Genomic DNA, 16,843 nt, shown 5'->3' with positions numbered 1-16,843 from the left:
GGACTTCATTGGGTCTGAAACTGAGCTCACCTGAATCCAGTCACCAAAATGTCCGGTCCCCACCTCACACTGGCATGGCTCCCAACCCCACGGCTCTGAACTTCAGAGAGTACGGGAGCTGGCTACCCCCCTGGTCACTGAGAGAGCACGGGGCAAAAAGAAGACATTGCACCTTCTCAGTCGCCTGAGTGAATCTACTCTGCCAGGCTCCTTCTGTTGCCAGAACTGCTCACAAGATGGTGGAGCTGCATCTGGCCAGCAGTTCACTAGTCAGTCTCCCCCTCATGCTATCTCTGCTCAGCCTCTCCTTCCAGAAAACACTCCATCCCCTCTCTAAGCTTTCTTCTGAAGTTCGGGATGCCAGAACGTTCATCTGTGTCTTTCATTTTGTCTTCTGTATCTTTGTTGTTTAGGGGGTCCAAGTAATGCATGTGTCTAGTCTGCCATCTTGCCGGAAGTACTAATGTATTTTAAATTTAGACATTGTGGTTATTATCTGTAGAAGTTCAATTTGGTTCTTTAAAAAAAAAAAAATGCCATGTTTCTATATAATACTTTTATTATTTCTTGATTTTTTTAACATATAGAATATGGTTATAATATCTGTTTTAATGACCTTGTTGTAGTTGTTAAGTACCATTGAGTTGGTTCTAGATAATATAGCAAACCTGAGTAGGGTTTCTGAGGAGCAGCTGGTGACTTTGAACCCCTGACCTTGAAGCTCTTACCGCCTTGTGGTCCATTGCATTACCCCACAGCGCCACACCATCTGCACTAATTTTCTTGTCTGTTTGATTGACTTTTCAGTATTGTTTCTTTTCTGATACTTCGCAAGTTTTGTAATTCTTTTTATGAATGCTGCATATTTATTATTTTTGTATTTATAATTTTGGGTAGTAACCATTTTTGCCTTTCTGTAAATATTATTCAGAGACTTTGTTATGAGAAGTGGCTAGGTTGCATGAAAATAGTTTATTCCTTTGGATCTTTCTTTTAAGTCTCGTTTGGTAGGACAAGAATAATCTTTAGTATACATAGGGTTAAAGAAGCTTGATATTTTTAGATTTAAAGGATATAATTTAAGTTACTTATTTAAAGAATATAATTTAAGCTACTTATTTATTTTACAAAAGCTGTGGCTTTTCTTTTATTAAAATGAAACTCAAGAAATAATTAGCCTTATTTATGATTGCTTTTTTTTTAGTTGAAGAATTTAGCAGACCAATTTTGAATTGTATTTTGTTTGTTTCAAGTATGTTGGATTGGCTTCTCTTATAAGTTAATGAATTCCTTGTGATTTTAGGGGCTTTTGGGTTTATGATTTCTTACAGCCATGGGTAGTGGTGGAAAAGTTGACAGTTATGGACGTGAGGTTACCTTCGGATGTGAGTATTCTTGCCTTTCTACTTTGGAAAGTAATGTGGTTAGCAAAACAAAAACAAAAAAATGTTTTCAATATTGTGAAGTTCAGGGGACAAGACAGCACAAAGAGTGAGTGAAGATGTGACAGAGAGATAGCGAGAGGAGAGAAGAGAGAGGATCAGGTTCTCTAATGATCCAACTTCCTACTTTGTGTTACTCAGACTTTTGTTGGTGCTTTGGTGGTGTAGTGAGGTAGTTGTTGGGGCTGCTAACCACAAGGTGGGCAGTTCTAGCCCACCAGCCGCTCCATTGGAGAAAGATGAGGTTGTCTGCTCCCATAAAGATTTACAGTCTCTTTAACCCTATACAGGTCTGCTATGAGTTGGAACCACCGCCAGACTTTTGTTGGAATTTGGATGGACTTTTCAGTGCATAAGAGAAATACCATTTTACATAGCTTATAATGTAATCCCAGTTAGATTTTTATAGAAACAACACTTTAATAGAATCTTTTTCTTTGTTGTTGTTTGTTTTAAACCAGGCAATCTTCATGATTCCTACAAACCCTCCTCCCACATTCCGAAAGCCAGAATTGTGGTCAGATCACTTCACGGATTTTGTGAAACAGTGTCTTGTAAAGAGCCCGGATCAGAGAGCCACAGCCACTCAGCTCCTACAGGTATGAACCCCTGACCTGCTGCCAGTCTCCATTTCATTCAGATACAGCCACCTACTGAGAGATAGCAAAGACATAGGAGACATTCCCTGCCTCTACATAAGAGTCTAATCAAGCAGAAAAAGCTTGGAAAGGATTGCTCTGTCATTGAACAATACAGCGTTGCAAGAAAACATAAGAGTGTGTGGGATTAAAGAAAAGGAATTGACATTTAGTGAGCACCTGCTGTGTGTGGTTGCTTTTTGTCGTGCTACTTAATCCTTGTGAGGGATGGGTATTATTTCACTCTTACAGGTGAAGAAATAGAAACTTGTTTTTGTTAGATGCCATCGAGTCAGTACCAACAACAGAACTGAACACTGATCTGGTCCTGGGCCAACCTCACAGTTGTTGCGATGCTTGAGCTCACTGATGCTGCCACTTTGCCAATCCATCTCACTGGGGGTCTTCCTCTTTTTCTCTGACCCTCCACCTTACCAAACATGATATACTTCTCCAGCTACTGGTCCCTCCTGACAATATGTCTGAAGTATGAGAGATGAAGTCTGGCCATCCTGGCCTCCAAGAGGCACTCTGGCTGCACTTATTCCAACAGATCTGTTGGTTCTTTTGGTAGCCCATGGCACTTTCAATATTCTCCTCCAACACTATAACTCAAAGGCATCAATTCTTCTATGGTCTTCCTTATTCACTGTCCAGCTTTTGCATGCATATGAGGTTATTGAAAATACCATGGCTTGGGTCAGGCACACCTTAGTCCTCAAGCTGACATCTTTGCTCTTCAACACTTAAAAAAGGTCTTGTGCAGCAGATTTGCCTAATGCAATATGTGGTTTGATTTCTTTACTGCTGCTTCTGTGAGGGTTGATGGTTGACTCAAGAAGACTGAAGTCCTGGACAACTTCAACCTTTTCTCTGTTGATAAGAATGTTGTTTATTATTCCAGTAGTGAGAATTTTTGTTTGTTTTTTTTTTTTTACATTGAGATGCAATCCATACTGAAGGCTGTGGTCTTTGATCTTCATCAGTAAGTATTTTAATTTCTTTTCATTTCAACAAGCAAGGTTGTATCATCTGCATATCGCAGGTTGTTAATGAGTCTTCTTCCAATCCTGGTGCCAGCTTCTTGAATTATTTGCTCAGCATACAGGTTGAATAAGTATGGTGAAAGAATACAACCCTGTCACACATCTTTCTTAATTTTAAACCGTTTAGTGTTCTCATGTTCTGTATGAACAACTAACTGCCTCTTGGTCCATGTACAGATTTCTCATGAGCACAATTAAGTGTTCCAGAATACTCATACTTCACAATGTTGTCCATAGCTTGTCATGATTCACACAATCGAAAGCCTTTGCATAGTCAGTAAAGCACAGGTAAACATCTTTCTCGTATTCTTCGCTTTCAGCTAAGACCCATTGGATATCAGCAATGATATCTCTCATTTCACGTCCTCTTCTGAATCCGGCTTGAACCTCTCTGGAAGTTCTCTGTCAATGTATGCTTGCAGCCGTTTCTGCATTACCTTTAGTAAAACTTTACTCTCATGGGGTATCAACGAAATTGTCTGATGATTTTTGCATTCCATTGGGTCACCTTTCTTTGGAATGGATCTCTTCCAGTCAGTTGGCCAGATAGTTGTCTTCCAAATTTCTTGGCAGAGATGAGTGAGTGCCTCCAGTGCCCCCTCACTTTGTTGAAAGATTTCAATTTTTATTCCATCAATTCCTGGTGCCTTGTTCTTTGCCAATTCCTTCAGTGCACCTTGGACTTCTTCCTTCAGTATCATTGGTTCTTGATCATATGCTACTTCTTGAAACTGTTGAACATCAACCATTTCTTTTTGGTACAGTGACTCTGTATATTCCTTCCATCTTCTCTTGATGCTTTCTGCATCATTCAATAATTTGTCCAGAGAATCCTTCAGTAACGAAAGTTGAGGCTTGAATTTGTTTCTTCAGTTCCCCCAGCTTGAGAAATGCTGAGCAGGTTCTTCCCTTTTGGTTTTCTGGTTCCAGATCTTTGCACATTTCGTTGTAATATTTGACTTTGTCTTCTCAAGCTGACCTTTGAAATTTTCTGTTCAGCTTTCTTCCATTTGCTTTAGCTTGTCTACGCTGGAGAGCAAGTTTCAGTGTCTCTTCTGACATCCATTTTGATTGTTTCGTTCTTTCTTCTCTTCTTAATGATTTTTACTTTCTTCCTGTATGATGTTCTTGATGTTATTCCACAACTCTTGGGGTCTTTGTTTAATGTATCAAATCTGTTCTTTGAGAGATTAATATAGAGTCACTAAACTGGCAGAGCAGAGGCAAGATTAGAACCTAGATCTCTCTGACTCAAACATAGGAGTACCATTAAGTCTGTCTACCTCCAACTAAGAATTGACATCAGTGATAAATGCTTTGTAGCTTAGGATCTGGGGAGGCCACTTTGGGATGGAGACACTAGAGTGCTATCCCAGAGGAGGTAGCTTCAAAACCTGGACCTTGCGTGATGAATTAGATTTGGCAGGCAGTATGCTTAGCCGATGGAGTCCTGATATGGTGCTGTAGGAAGAAGCACTGGACTGCAAGGTCAGTCTGAACCACAAGGTCGGCGGTTCAAACTAACCAGCTTCTCCTTGGAAACTCTGTACTAGGGTCACTGTGAATTGGAACTGACTACATACTTGGTACTTAACAATAACAACAATGCTTAACTGATAGCAGCTTGTATTCTGTAATCAGACTGATCAGATTTGAATCTTGGTTCTCTGTTGACTAGCTTTGTGACCTTGGACAGGTGAATTAATCTCTTTATACCTTAGTTTTGTTATCCATGAAAGGGGCATCAAACACCTATTTTATGTATTGTGAAGTTAAGTGATACCATACGTGCAACACTGACTAGTGCGTTGCATGTGTCACAGATAGTACAGTAGGGACGGGAAAAATATCTCCTGTTATTATTGGGCTGCTGCTGGTCATGTGTGGTGGTCGGTTCCGACTCATAGTGACCCCGTATAGGCTTTCTGAGACTGTAAATCTTTATGTGAGCAGAAACCTTCATCTTTCTCCTGCAGAACAGGAGGTAGTTTCAAACTGCTGACCCTGAGGTTAGCAGCCTGACTTGTAACCACTATGCTACCATACGTACTTTTTTATCCATATCAGACCCAAAGTTTCCTTTTTATAACCATTATATATTTCTAACACTCTCATTACTCTTCTAGAAATAAACTCATATATAATAAAGTTTATAATACTTGTAATTGAAAAAAAAAAGCATAAAATCATACCTGTAATATAACAGAAATATAAAGGCAATACTTTATAGTAAAAGTATGTATTTCAGTATAGAAATGCTATAGCGTTAGACATAATGAAGAAGTTAGGTATCTGTACCTAGTGTGATGCTGTGGGTTTATTTGCTGGACTGCAAGGTCAGTGGTTCAAGCTCACAACCGCTCCTAGGAAACCATATACAGTATCACTATGAGTTGGAACCGACTTGGCGGCACTTAACGACAACAGAAGTATTATTGAAAACTTTTAGATTTAAGATGGTAAGATTAGAAGCTGTTCCATTGAAGAAATGAAAGAGTTCGGGTGGACAGTAGAATAAAAACAGGTATTAAGTAATAACTGGTGACACTTCCTTGTATATAGGAGAAAGAGACAATGATATTAACTGTAGTAGAGAATAAGGAAGTAAGATATTCTTGCAAATGAGCTAGGTCTTATTTCTAAAATGTAGTGCTGGAAAAATCTATCTCTGTATGGAGGCCCCACCACATTTTGAGACATACTTTCAATCTCTGAAGTACCTAAAACGGCCATGGGGTCCATACCCTTTGTTAGACGATGGGAAATTGAAGGGTGATTGCAAAGACAAACCCTGTGGACAGGATCAGAGCAAGGCTGGGAAACAAGTGACCCCAGGGAGAACTTTCACAGCATGGATTTTTTTTTTTCTACTCTGATCATTGTGCTACCAATAACAACAACAAAAATATGACATTCCTATTAAAAATTTAAAGTGGCTTTTGTATTGGTGAAATTCACTAAAAACCCTGTTTCATGCGTCTTTGCTGGTTATAATATTTGGGTCTATTTTATGTTTGTCATTAGTATTTCTGAAGTATATTGCACTTCAGGACTAAAATTATTTCTGCCTAAATATGTAGTTGCACTCATGGTGTAACACCATAGCCTAAGCACTGGACTGTAAACCACAAGGTTGGGGGTTCAGACCTACCTGCTGCTTCTTGGAAGCCCTATACAGGGTTGCTATGAGTCAGAACTGACTTGATGGCACTTAACAACAACAATAAATATGTAATTGGAAATGCTCTTATACACTGCTGTTGAGTTAATTTCAACACATAGTGACTCTGTAGAGCAGAGTAGAACTGCCCTTAAGATTCTGAGACTGTAATCTTTGCAGGAGCAGACAGCCTCATGCAATGCAACTAGTGGGTTTGAACCACTCACCTTGTGGTTAGAAGCCCAATGCTGTAACCTACTGCACCACCAGGGTGCCTTCATACACTGAATGGAAAGACTGGGGTGAGGAGATTACTTTGTGATTTCTAACCAGTGTTTATTATTCCATTTAAATTTCACTTGTAATCCAAAATCACTTCCCAAATTACTGGACTGTTTTTTGTTTTGTTTTGTTTTATATCTCTTGAAGAAACGTTTTGGTATTATTTACTAAAGTGCCCATATGCTCTGAGACATTTGGAAGATCTGTCGTAATTGTCTGAGTGGAGACTGTCACAGTTTTGCTGACGTTGCTGCCTGCCTTCTCTTTTATGCCGTTTATGCTCTGCAAGCTTTGGAACAAGTGCAGCAAGTTCCTACACAGGCACAATGTCCTCTAGGGGGTAGTGTGACCTTGTTGACAAACTCAACATGGGGCAGAGAGAAACGGAGTAGACATTCCAGCCAGGCAGTAAAATTAGGAGCAAAACTCGAATGTGCATTTGTTCAGGATTACACAATGAGTGTAGCTGTGATCCGACACAAAAGGAAAAAGTATACCCACTAATTCAACCAATATTTAAGTGCTTTCTGTATGCCAGATACTGTTTTGGCACTGATGCCACATAAACTGTCTCTCATTTAAGCACCCGTTTGTCAAGAGTGCCAAGGGAGTGTCGATACTGCGGGACTTAATTAATGAAGCCATGGACGTGAAACTGAAACGCCAGGAAGCCCAGCAGCGGGAGGTGGACCAGGATGATGAAGAGAACTCAGTGAGTGGTTGGCCTTGCTGTGGGCCTTGGGCATCTGTATTTGTTATGTCATGATTGCAAAGCCAGGTAAGATGAATAGGAGAGGGTGGGTCAGCCAGCCTGGAGCTGGAAACTGCTCCCATCACTGTGTCATATCCTGGACCAAGGTTTGCTCGAGGCGTTGGACCTTAGCATACTGAATCTGTAATTGTTTTTATTCCATTGCCTTTTGGGGCACTTATAAATTTTACTCTCTTGGCCCCATATCTTACATTCAATTTTTTATTCAGGAGAGAGAGTGCTCAGGTTTGAGAGTTGGTTCTTTCATACTGTATTGGGGCATCTACAGTCCATACTAAACATGTAGCTTTTGTACTCTGGCATCACTGATCAGAAATTCCAGGGTGCTTACCTCAGCTTCTTAGATTTATGTCCCAGGTTTCTATTAAGAAGGGAGAAAGGGGAGAGGGAAAGGGTTCTTTCAGGGCTAAATGTACTGTTCTCACATGGGTAGATCTGTGAACTTTGGATCGAATAAGAGGACTTCCAGTTCTATAAGGTGAGTTTAGAATATGAATGTGTCAAATCCAGATATGTGCACCAAGCTGAGTGAAAGTCCTTCAGAAGACTCCAAATTTTGTGACCAAATTTGCCCCAATGTGTGATTCTCTTCTTTTAGGAGGAAGATGAACTGGATTCTGGAACAATGGTTCGCGCAGTGGATGACGACATGGGCACAGTCCGAGTTGCCAGCACCATGAGCGATGGAGCCAATACTATGATTGAGCATGATGACACGTTACCATCACAGCTGGGCACCATGGTCATCAATGCGGAGGATGAGGAAGAGGAAGGGACCATGAAAAGTAAGACTGGCTAAATATACTAAGTTTTCAGATGAACCATTAGCATTTTAGAGAAGACAGGTTCATGCAACCACCAACAAAGGTTCTGGTGGGGTTGGGAAGGCTGATGAAGAGTCCACTGGCATGTGGAATCAGAAAGGATCAGCAGTGACAAGGGACTTACTATTGAACCAGAACAACAATGTTCTTATTTCCCCCTTTGTCCCATGATCCCTAGTGACAAACCATATACATTGTGTTGCTGCATAAACTTTCTCCAAATGCAGTGAAATGCTGAACTATTTACTGTACCTATTTTCAGTTCATTTTTGTGACACTATGTTCCTAACCCAGCTTTTTTCAACACTTAATTCAATCAAGATGACTGGATAAGTTTAAAAAGCATCAAGCCCCTTCTAATGGAATCCTATCTCAGTTTCTTTTCTCTGATTGTTTTTTTTTTGCTGGACTAAGGCCCAGCAACTTACTTCGTGTATTTTGCCTGTTCCAATTCTGCAATCATCTGTGTCTGCAAGCAGTCTTGGTTATCTTTTATTGAAGAATGGTATTTACAAACCAAGATCATTGTTTCTAGGTTTTCTCAGGGACAGAGCTAGGAAATACATATATGTATAGGAACCCACATTTGTATCTGTCCATCTATAGGTATGTGTGTGCTTATTGTCTACACATACACTAGTGTGTGTATATACCTAGATAAAGTCAGAGCCACAGGTGGCATAATTGACTCATGGATTATATATATGCAGAAGTCCATTGTGATACCTTTGGCTCTGATTCAGTCTTACAGGGTTGGTTCTCATCTTCCGTTTTTCTTTCTTTGTAATTTGTAACTTCTCTCTCACTACAGTGATGACTCCCAATATCTACAAATATATTTATTTGTTCAACCATAGGAGCTCTGATAGTGTAGTGTGTTACGCATTGGACTGCTAACTGAAAGGTCAGCGGTTCGAATCTACCAGCCACTCCATGGGAGAAAGATGAGGCTTTCTACTTCCATAAAGATTTATAGTCTCAGAAACCCGATACAGGGTCACTATGAGTCAGAATTGACTCGAGAACACACAGTCACCACCAGTATACATATAAATAAGTATTTTCAATATTAGTAGTTCATGCTCTTGTGAGAAACAAATTTACCAGCTAGAGTATGGTATTTGTGTACATAGGGCCTTCAAAAAGTTAATGGAAAAATGGAATTGAAGGATAGTGGTTCCATGAACTTTTGAAGCTCCCTCAAACAGTTCTTTTAGTCTTTAACCTTTAGTACCCAGCCAAAGAAGGAACTCTGGTAGTGTAGTGGTTACAAATCGGGCTGCGAACTTTAAGGTCAGCAGTTCGAAACTACCAGCTCTTCTGCGGGAGAAAGATGAGGCTTTCTGCTCCTATAAAGATTTACAGCCTCGGAAACCCTGTACAGGGTTGCTATAAGTCGGAACCGACTCCACGGCACATAACTGGTGTGGTTGGGAAGGCTGCCACCACCCAGCCTAAGCGCTGCTTTCAAAGTTAATTGGGTCAGCTGCTTTTTTCCTCACCCTGTCAGGGTAGTTATGTGAATACATTTGTAATTGATCAGATTCATCTGTCACGTCTACATTCCACCATATCATCACTGGTGGTGCTAGAATTACGTTGGTGTCAGGTACTGTGGTGTCAGCTCCAACTCATTGACCCAGTTTATGACAAAAAACCTTGTCCGGCCCTGCACCATCCATACAATCCCTGCTGTGTTTGAATGTTTGAGCCCATTGTTGTAGCCACTGTGTCATTCCGTGTACCTTTGAGAGTCTCCCTCTCATTCATTGACTTTCTAGCAAGCATGGGGCCTTTTTGTTATAACTATCTGGTAGCGTAGTGGTTACGAAACGGGCTGCGAACCTTAAGGTCAGCGGTTTGAAACTACCAGCCGCTCCGTGGGAGAAAGATGAGGCTTTCTACTCCCGTAAAGATTTACACCCTCGGAAACCCTGTACAGGGTCGCTATGGGTTGGAATCGACTCGACGGTACTTAACAACAACAACAACAACCTCCTGTAAAGTAGAATTTTGAGCTTAGCGTTGCCTTACAGATTCCCCACCCCCCACCTTTTTTTTTTTTCAGACAAGTTTTACAAAGCTTTGATTAAAGGAATGTCAGACTCTGTGCTGGCTCTTTAAATTCTTTGTGTGTGTGTGTGTGTGGGGGGGGTTTGGGTGAATGTTTACAGAGCAGATTTGTTTTCTGTTCAACAATTTATGTAGTTTTTGTTTGTTTGCTTTGTGACAGTAGTTAAAATCTTACTCTCTGTTCTTCGATTATGTTTCTTCTCCTAAACTCAATGTTTAAAATACTCTAGATATTTTGTGTTTGGTGTTACTTAAATCATGAAGTGAATACCGTGTACTAAGTAAGTTTTTCTTCAAGCAGCCAGTGTGATTTGTTAGTAAGGTTTGTTTTGCTGTCAATGGGCTATTACTCTCTGGTTCTTTTCATTGCCTTTAAGTGCTACTTGTTGGAAGGGCTTTAATTATGCAGCCAATTGTAACCACTGACCCACATGTGATGTGCTTCCACGAGTTCTGGTAAATCTAGCCTTTTTTTTTATTGAAACACTTGTTTCAAATGGAATTTTCATAGTTTAAGTGCTAATTAGTCCCCTGGGTTGTTTGCCCTTTTCTGTTTCTGTGCGTGGATAGTTTTAGCATGTGTAATGAGAAGCAGGCATCTCTCACCGGAGTCCTGAGAGGAACCATTTAAAACCCTCAGTGGTCACAGGCTGAGTGACATTAAATGAACTGAGTTTATAAACAACTGCTGGAGGTTTTGTAGGTCACGTTTGGGAGCACATGTTTGACGTACTTGCAACTTTTGTTGTTGTTGTTGTTGACCCTTGTGTTTCAACAGCTCTTTTGGTCCAGTGTTGACCTTACAGCACCACACCAGGACTTTTGTTTTAAGAGTTATTTACAAGTTTCATTACAGAAAAGTAAAACATACAGACAATCACAGAGAATAATACCTTTGTCCCAGAATTTTCAGAAGGAAAGGACCAGTGGTTTTTAAAGGGAGCCTGCCTCTGATACCAGACTAATAATATTGCTACTTCTGAGGTACTATGTTTTGATTTTGTAAATCTTGAGTCTATGTAAAACTGTGGAGTCAGATTCTGGTTAGAGAGAGGGGCTTTAAGGTGGGAAGTAAGATATGAGTGTTCTTTAAAACCCTTCAGAGCCCCTGTAAGAACCATGGGGGTGAACCATAACGCACACTACTTGGAAAGCCACTGTCTGCATAAAATACCAGTTTGTGGATTTTGGAAGGCCTCTTCTAATTTGTCATGGTAGCTGGTGGTTTAAAAAATATATATGTTTGTTTGACTGATTATTTTGCCCCTGAGAACTGAAGGGTGCATTCCTAAGGTGACCTGATCTTTGGCCCTGTTCAGATGGCGTTGCTTTCTCTGGGCCAGTAGAGGGAGCTCTGTAATAGTTGATGAGGTAAAATTGTGTTTCCATTTGTGTCCCTAGATCTCTTTTCAATGGTAAGCTTTATTCTAGATCAAGACTATTATTTTATTTTAAAGTTTAAGTATCCATGGCAACACTAGGGCAGTGTCTTTATTTTCTTTAGGTAGGAGATTGGGTACCTCGTACCTCATACTTGGCAAGGTCCAGTTAAGACCGAAGTCAGCCAAAACACCTCAGAATAGTGGACAGCTTTTCCACTCCTTTCCTTGGTTTTTCAGGGGACTTCAGCCAGACTTGGTGTCCTCTTTCTGCAGCTGGGTGCCATTTGTGTAGTTTAAAAAACTGTTATCCCCCAGAATGGCTGTACCCAAGTAACCGAATAAACATTTAAAAGAAAACGAATAGTTCTTTTCTGCGTTAAAAGAAGTGTTAATAATGCCATCTTATAGCTTTTGTAGCTTAGGCTTTTGCTTTAATCTCATTTTTTATTATGTTGGCTACAGAAGAGTTGAATCCTTTCTTTGATTAGTCTTTGCCCTTTTTTCCCTTTTGTCTTTTTGCTGCTTATTTCGGTAGTTTCTTTATATTTATGTGCTAGTTTTTGTCAGCTGTGTGCTTTTGTCAGTATTTTCTCCCAGTTGGTGGCTCATGCCTTTTAACTTTTTTTTTTTTTTTTTTAAGTTTTTATTGTGAATTGAGTAATAGTTTACATCGGCGAGCATCAGCTTTACATTCATCCTATCATATTTTGTTTCATTGCAATGATTACAATCCCCTCCATGCATCATCATTCAACAGCATTTGCTTCCATTCCCTGTTTTTTTTTTTTTTTTGTTTGGATGTACACCGAAGCACTCAGGAATAGATAACCATTCAAACCACCAAAGGGTATGCCCCACAAGCCTGCCCCCCAGCAGTTCCATCTCTCCACGTCATTATTCCTTTAACTTTACAGTGAGTGTCTTTTCTTAGACAGGGCCTTTGATTTGCATGCTGTCAGATTTGTCTGTATTTTCTTGTGCAGTGTGCTTTTTGTATGTTCTTTAGGGAAGTCTTTGCTACCGATTTGCCTTACGAAGTCTGCCTTTTTACTAGAAGATGTAGAGTTTTACTTTTCACATTTAGAACTTTCTCTAGTATATGGGGAATTTTTGTTTGTTTACAATATGACCTGTTTTATTTCTGCACTTGAAAGACTTCCTGCTTCGCTTTGCTCAGCTCTTTGGTCTTGTCTTCTCAAGCCTTCCTTGACCGTCTTTTCAAACTGGAGTCCCCCTTTGCGCCTCTTTGTTCTTTGCAACAGAGGTGACTATTTGACATTTGTATCATTAGTCTGCTTTCATGGTGCTAATTTTTTCTGTTCATTAATATGGTTTATCTTTTCATGTGTTTGGTTTATTATTTTTATTTTCTTCAATAGCATTTTATAATTTTCTCCACATGGTTGCTTTCAGATTTAAAAAAATAAAAAAATTCTTTTCAGATACTTAGTGGTTTTTTTGCTGTTTTAAATGATTATTGTTGTTGTTATGTGCCGTCGAGTCAGTTCTAACTCATAGCGACCCTGTATAGGGTTTCCAAGGAGTGGCTGGTGGGGTTTAAAAAAAAAAATGTTGTTGTTTTTGAACCACTGATCTTGAGGTTCAAACTGACCTTGTGGTCCAGTGCTTATCCTACAGAACCAGGACTCCTCATCTTTAACATAATAGTAGTTATATTGTTTGAAGCACTTCGCAAAGTAGTGCTCATGTTATTATGGACTGTTGTATGTTCCTTGAGTAGGCTTTACAAGTTGCTTTTGTGTGCTGTCGAGTTAGTTCTGACTCATAAGGACCCTGTATAGGGTTCTCAAGGCGCCGCTGGTGAGTTTGAACCACTGACCTTGCTTTTGGCAATCCAGTACTTATCAGTCCATGCTTACCTTACAGTGTCACCCCAGGACTTTTGTAGACAACTGCTACTGATTTTTATGGATGGTTTTATTCTTTCTAATACAGTTTTTGGAGATGCTTTTGTGTGTACCTGTGCTCATGTGTGTGTGTGTGTGTGTTTAGTGAAGATAGCCTAGTGTCTATGAATTACAAATTTAGTTTTTTCCTTTCAATTCTTATATATTTTACTATCTTGTTGAGTAGTAGAAATGGTAGTGAGAATTCTGGTCTCTTTCCTCACCTTTAAGAAAATTCTTCTAATGTGTTTTAAGTCTGCTTGTGTAGATATCCCCTTACCAGATTAAAGAAGAGGTTTTGTTTTGTTTTAAGTCAAAATTGGTATTAAATTATATTGCTTTACAAGTTTTAACACTTAGCTGCTTGATTTTCATGCTTACTATATCCTCGCTGTGGGTTGGAATTGACTCGACGGCACTTAACAACAACAACATAATATATTCAGTTAACATTGTCATTTATTTAATCTTTCATATGCAGTTCAGCTGTAGGGGAAGGGCTTGACTGCACGGTCAGTTTTATTTACAAGGCCAACGACTCAAATCCACCAGCCGCTCTTCAGGAACCCTATAACGACTCTACGACATTTGACAGCAACAGCACAGTGTAGATACTTTCTTCCAGCTTTATGCTTTTTACACATTTCTTATTAAGCCTGTGAGTTAGTTATTTAGAAGTGTTTTCAAAAAACCAAATACATGATTTTTAAAACTACCTCTTTTTAATTTTCAGTTTCAGAGAATTTTGGTCAACGAACATTGATCTGAATGATAGCAGTTCTTTGGTGTTTTCTTGAAACATTGCTGCCTTAGTATGTCACTAATTTTTGTTAAGTATTTGTTTGCCTTAGAAAGAATGAATGTTTTCAAATTCTCTTCCTTCAATATGATATGATAGTGGATTTAGCCTGATAATTGTGTTTAAATTGCCTTTCCTTATTCGTTTTTGGTACTTGATTTTTCTATTTCTTAGTGAAGTTTATTAAAATTATGACTTTGTGGTGGTAGGGTTATTTCTCTTCATTTTGAGTTTTTCAAATTCATTTATTTTAATATTTTTCTTATGAATTTGGTGAAGATATACAGTTTATTTCTCTTCATTTTGAGTTTTTCAGATTCATTTATTTTAATATTTTTCTTGTGAATTTGGTGAAGGTATACAGATAAAGATCATTGGCTCCATATTCACCAAACCACATATCCTGTTTCATCTCAATGATTACAGTCCCCTCCCTACAATAACAGTTATCCTACTTCCTCCCTGTGACTCCCCATTTACTTCCCAAAGAACAAGGCAAACATATTTGATGTACACATACAAAACAAAAAACATACGTATATTCATTTAACTGTCCAAAGAGCAGATTCTGCCAGCTAGCCTCCTGCCCGCAGACACACAGCCACTGTCTGCTGTCGCGGCCTTTCTACGTAGGGATCTCATGCTCCACTCATTTTGATTTTTATATTTTGAGACTATTGTCAGGTGCATATAAATTCAGAATTGTTGATTATTCCAGGGGAATTGTTCACTGTAGGTTTATTTTTTTACCTTCCCAGCATCTCTGAGATGCTGGTGCATCAAGTGCAGGTTCCTTCCTTAAAGGGTGAGGGAAGGGACATGCCTGAGGTAGTCTAGATCTTAAGAAGTCTGCATTTCTTGTGTTTTGATACACATTTCTTGAATCTTCATACTTAAGGCTGTTATGATGGTGGTTATTTTATATTAACAAGACCAAGTGTGATCTAAAACAGAAAGGTTTATAGATCGATACATGTGTAGATGGATAAAGCAAATATAATAAAGTATTAGCATTTGGGAAATCTGGGTAAAAGATACCTGGGTACTTTTTTAAAGTCTCATAACTATTTTGTAAGTCTGAAATTATGTCAACCTAGAACATTAAATAATTTTTGATCTGTAATTTTTGGTTTTGTAAAATAAACTTCAAAGAATTAATTTGGATAGTTGGTAAATTTAAAGAGCTTTACATATGAGCTTCCTAATAAAATGATAACTTGAAGCTATTTGTTGTTTCTAGATGATTCAGGTATTGTTTCTGTCAATAATATTGTCATTGTCAAAGAAAACATGCTTCTCAAAATCAAGCACATTATAGAGGGCTAGGAAATTATGATTATTAATATATGTCGTTCAAGGTAATATACTGGACTGAACACCATTAGTTGTAATTGACTCCTAGCAACTCTGTATAGGGTTTCTGAAGAGTGGCTGGTTGAACTTGAACCACCAACCTTATGGTTCAAACATGCTTTGCAGTCCAATACATTAGCCACTAGGAAGATAATGAAATTTATGTACATCTTGTCTTATGTGTGTTTTACATTAAATTATATGGGTTTTCTCAATTTGGGGCAGGTCCTTAATATGTACAAAAATGGTTTCACCATTGATTATTCTCAGGCAAGTATATATTTGAAGGAAGAGAAGTTCTCTTGTTTTATTCATCATTATCTAATAGGGTGCTAGTATGGCGCTGAAGGACTTCTGGTGTGGTGGTGTAAGATCAGCACTGGACTGTAAACCACAAGGTTGGCAGTTCAAACTCACCAGTTACTCCTTGGAAACCCCATATAGAGTCATTCTGAGTTGGAATTGACTCTATGGCACTTAACAACAGCAGCATGACACTGAAGGATAACCACTGGATTGCTGACTACAAGGCCGGTAGTTCAAAACCACCACTCACTCTTTGGAAAACCTATACAGGGTCTCTCTGAATAGGAACCAACTTGATGACACTTCACAATTATAACAAATAAAAGCTAGATGTTAAATACAGAAGAATCATCCAAGTTTTCAAACACATTAAAATATTTTTATATATAAAGTATGTATTTAGAAGCCAAAATTAAAGCAAACTGTTATTTTAGAGAAAGATAATCTTGGAGCAGCTGAGATAGTTTCTGAGATTGATTGACACATTTTATAGTATAACAATTAAATGCTTTTGCCTCATATGAGGAGATGACAGGCCAAAGGAAGGCCACTTGCAACAATATGTACCCATCTGCTAAAGATTTGGCATGTACTGATTCTCCCAAGACTCACTGGCTATAATGTCATGGTCTTCCTGTGTTGTTTTTTTTTAATGTTTTATTGTGAATTCTGTGATAGCTTACATGGGAGAACATTAGTTTTACATTCATCCTATTGTATATCGTTTCATTGCCATGGTTACAATCCCCTCCATGCATCATCAACCAACCAAAGGGTATATATACTACAAGCCTGCCCCCTGGTCATCAGCACACAGCCCCTCTCCCTCTCTGGGTCTAAAGCCCCCAGCTGCTCCATC

The 16,843-nt window shown here is 39.0% G+C and overlaps 1 protein-coding gene across 1 annotated transcript in view; it reads left to right on the top strand.

Annotated features, from left to right (window-relative positions):
- STK4 (serine/threonine kinase 4) overlaps positions 1-16,843 on the top strand; it is a 107,567-nt gene that overhangs the window by 30,088 nt on the left and 60,636 nt on the right. Inside the window, exons 7-9 of the mRNA XM_006839259.1 lie at positions 1,904-2,041; positions 7,152-7,280; positions 7,939-8,125. Coding sequence (XP_006839322.1) covers positions 1,904-2,041; positions 7,152-7,280; positions 7,939-8,125 — 454 coding nt within the window. The remainder of the gene's footprint in view (positions 1-1,903; positions 2,042-7,151; positions 7,281-7,938; positions 8,126-16,843) is intronic.

Source organism: Chrysochloris asiatica, unplaced genomic scaffold, assembly GCF_000296735.1.
Source record: "Chrysochloris asiatica unplaced genomic scaffold, ChrAsi1.0 scaffold00023, whole genome shotgun sequence".
Classification (NCBI taxonomy): Eukaryota; Metazoa; Chordata; class Mammalia; order Afrosoricida; family Chrysochloridae; genus Chrysochloris; species Chrysochloris asiatica.
The sequence above is the reverse complement of the archived record's forward strand: the minus strand, read 5'-3'. Positions and strand labels throughout refer to the sequence as shown.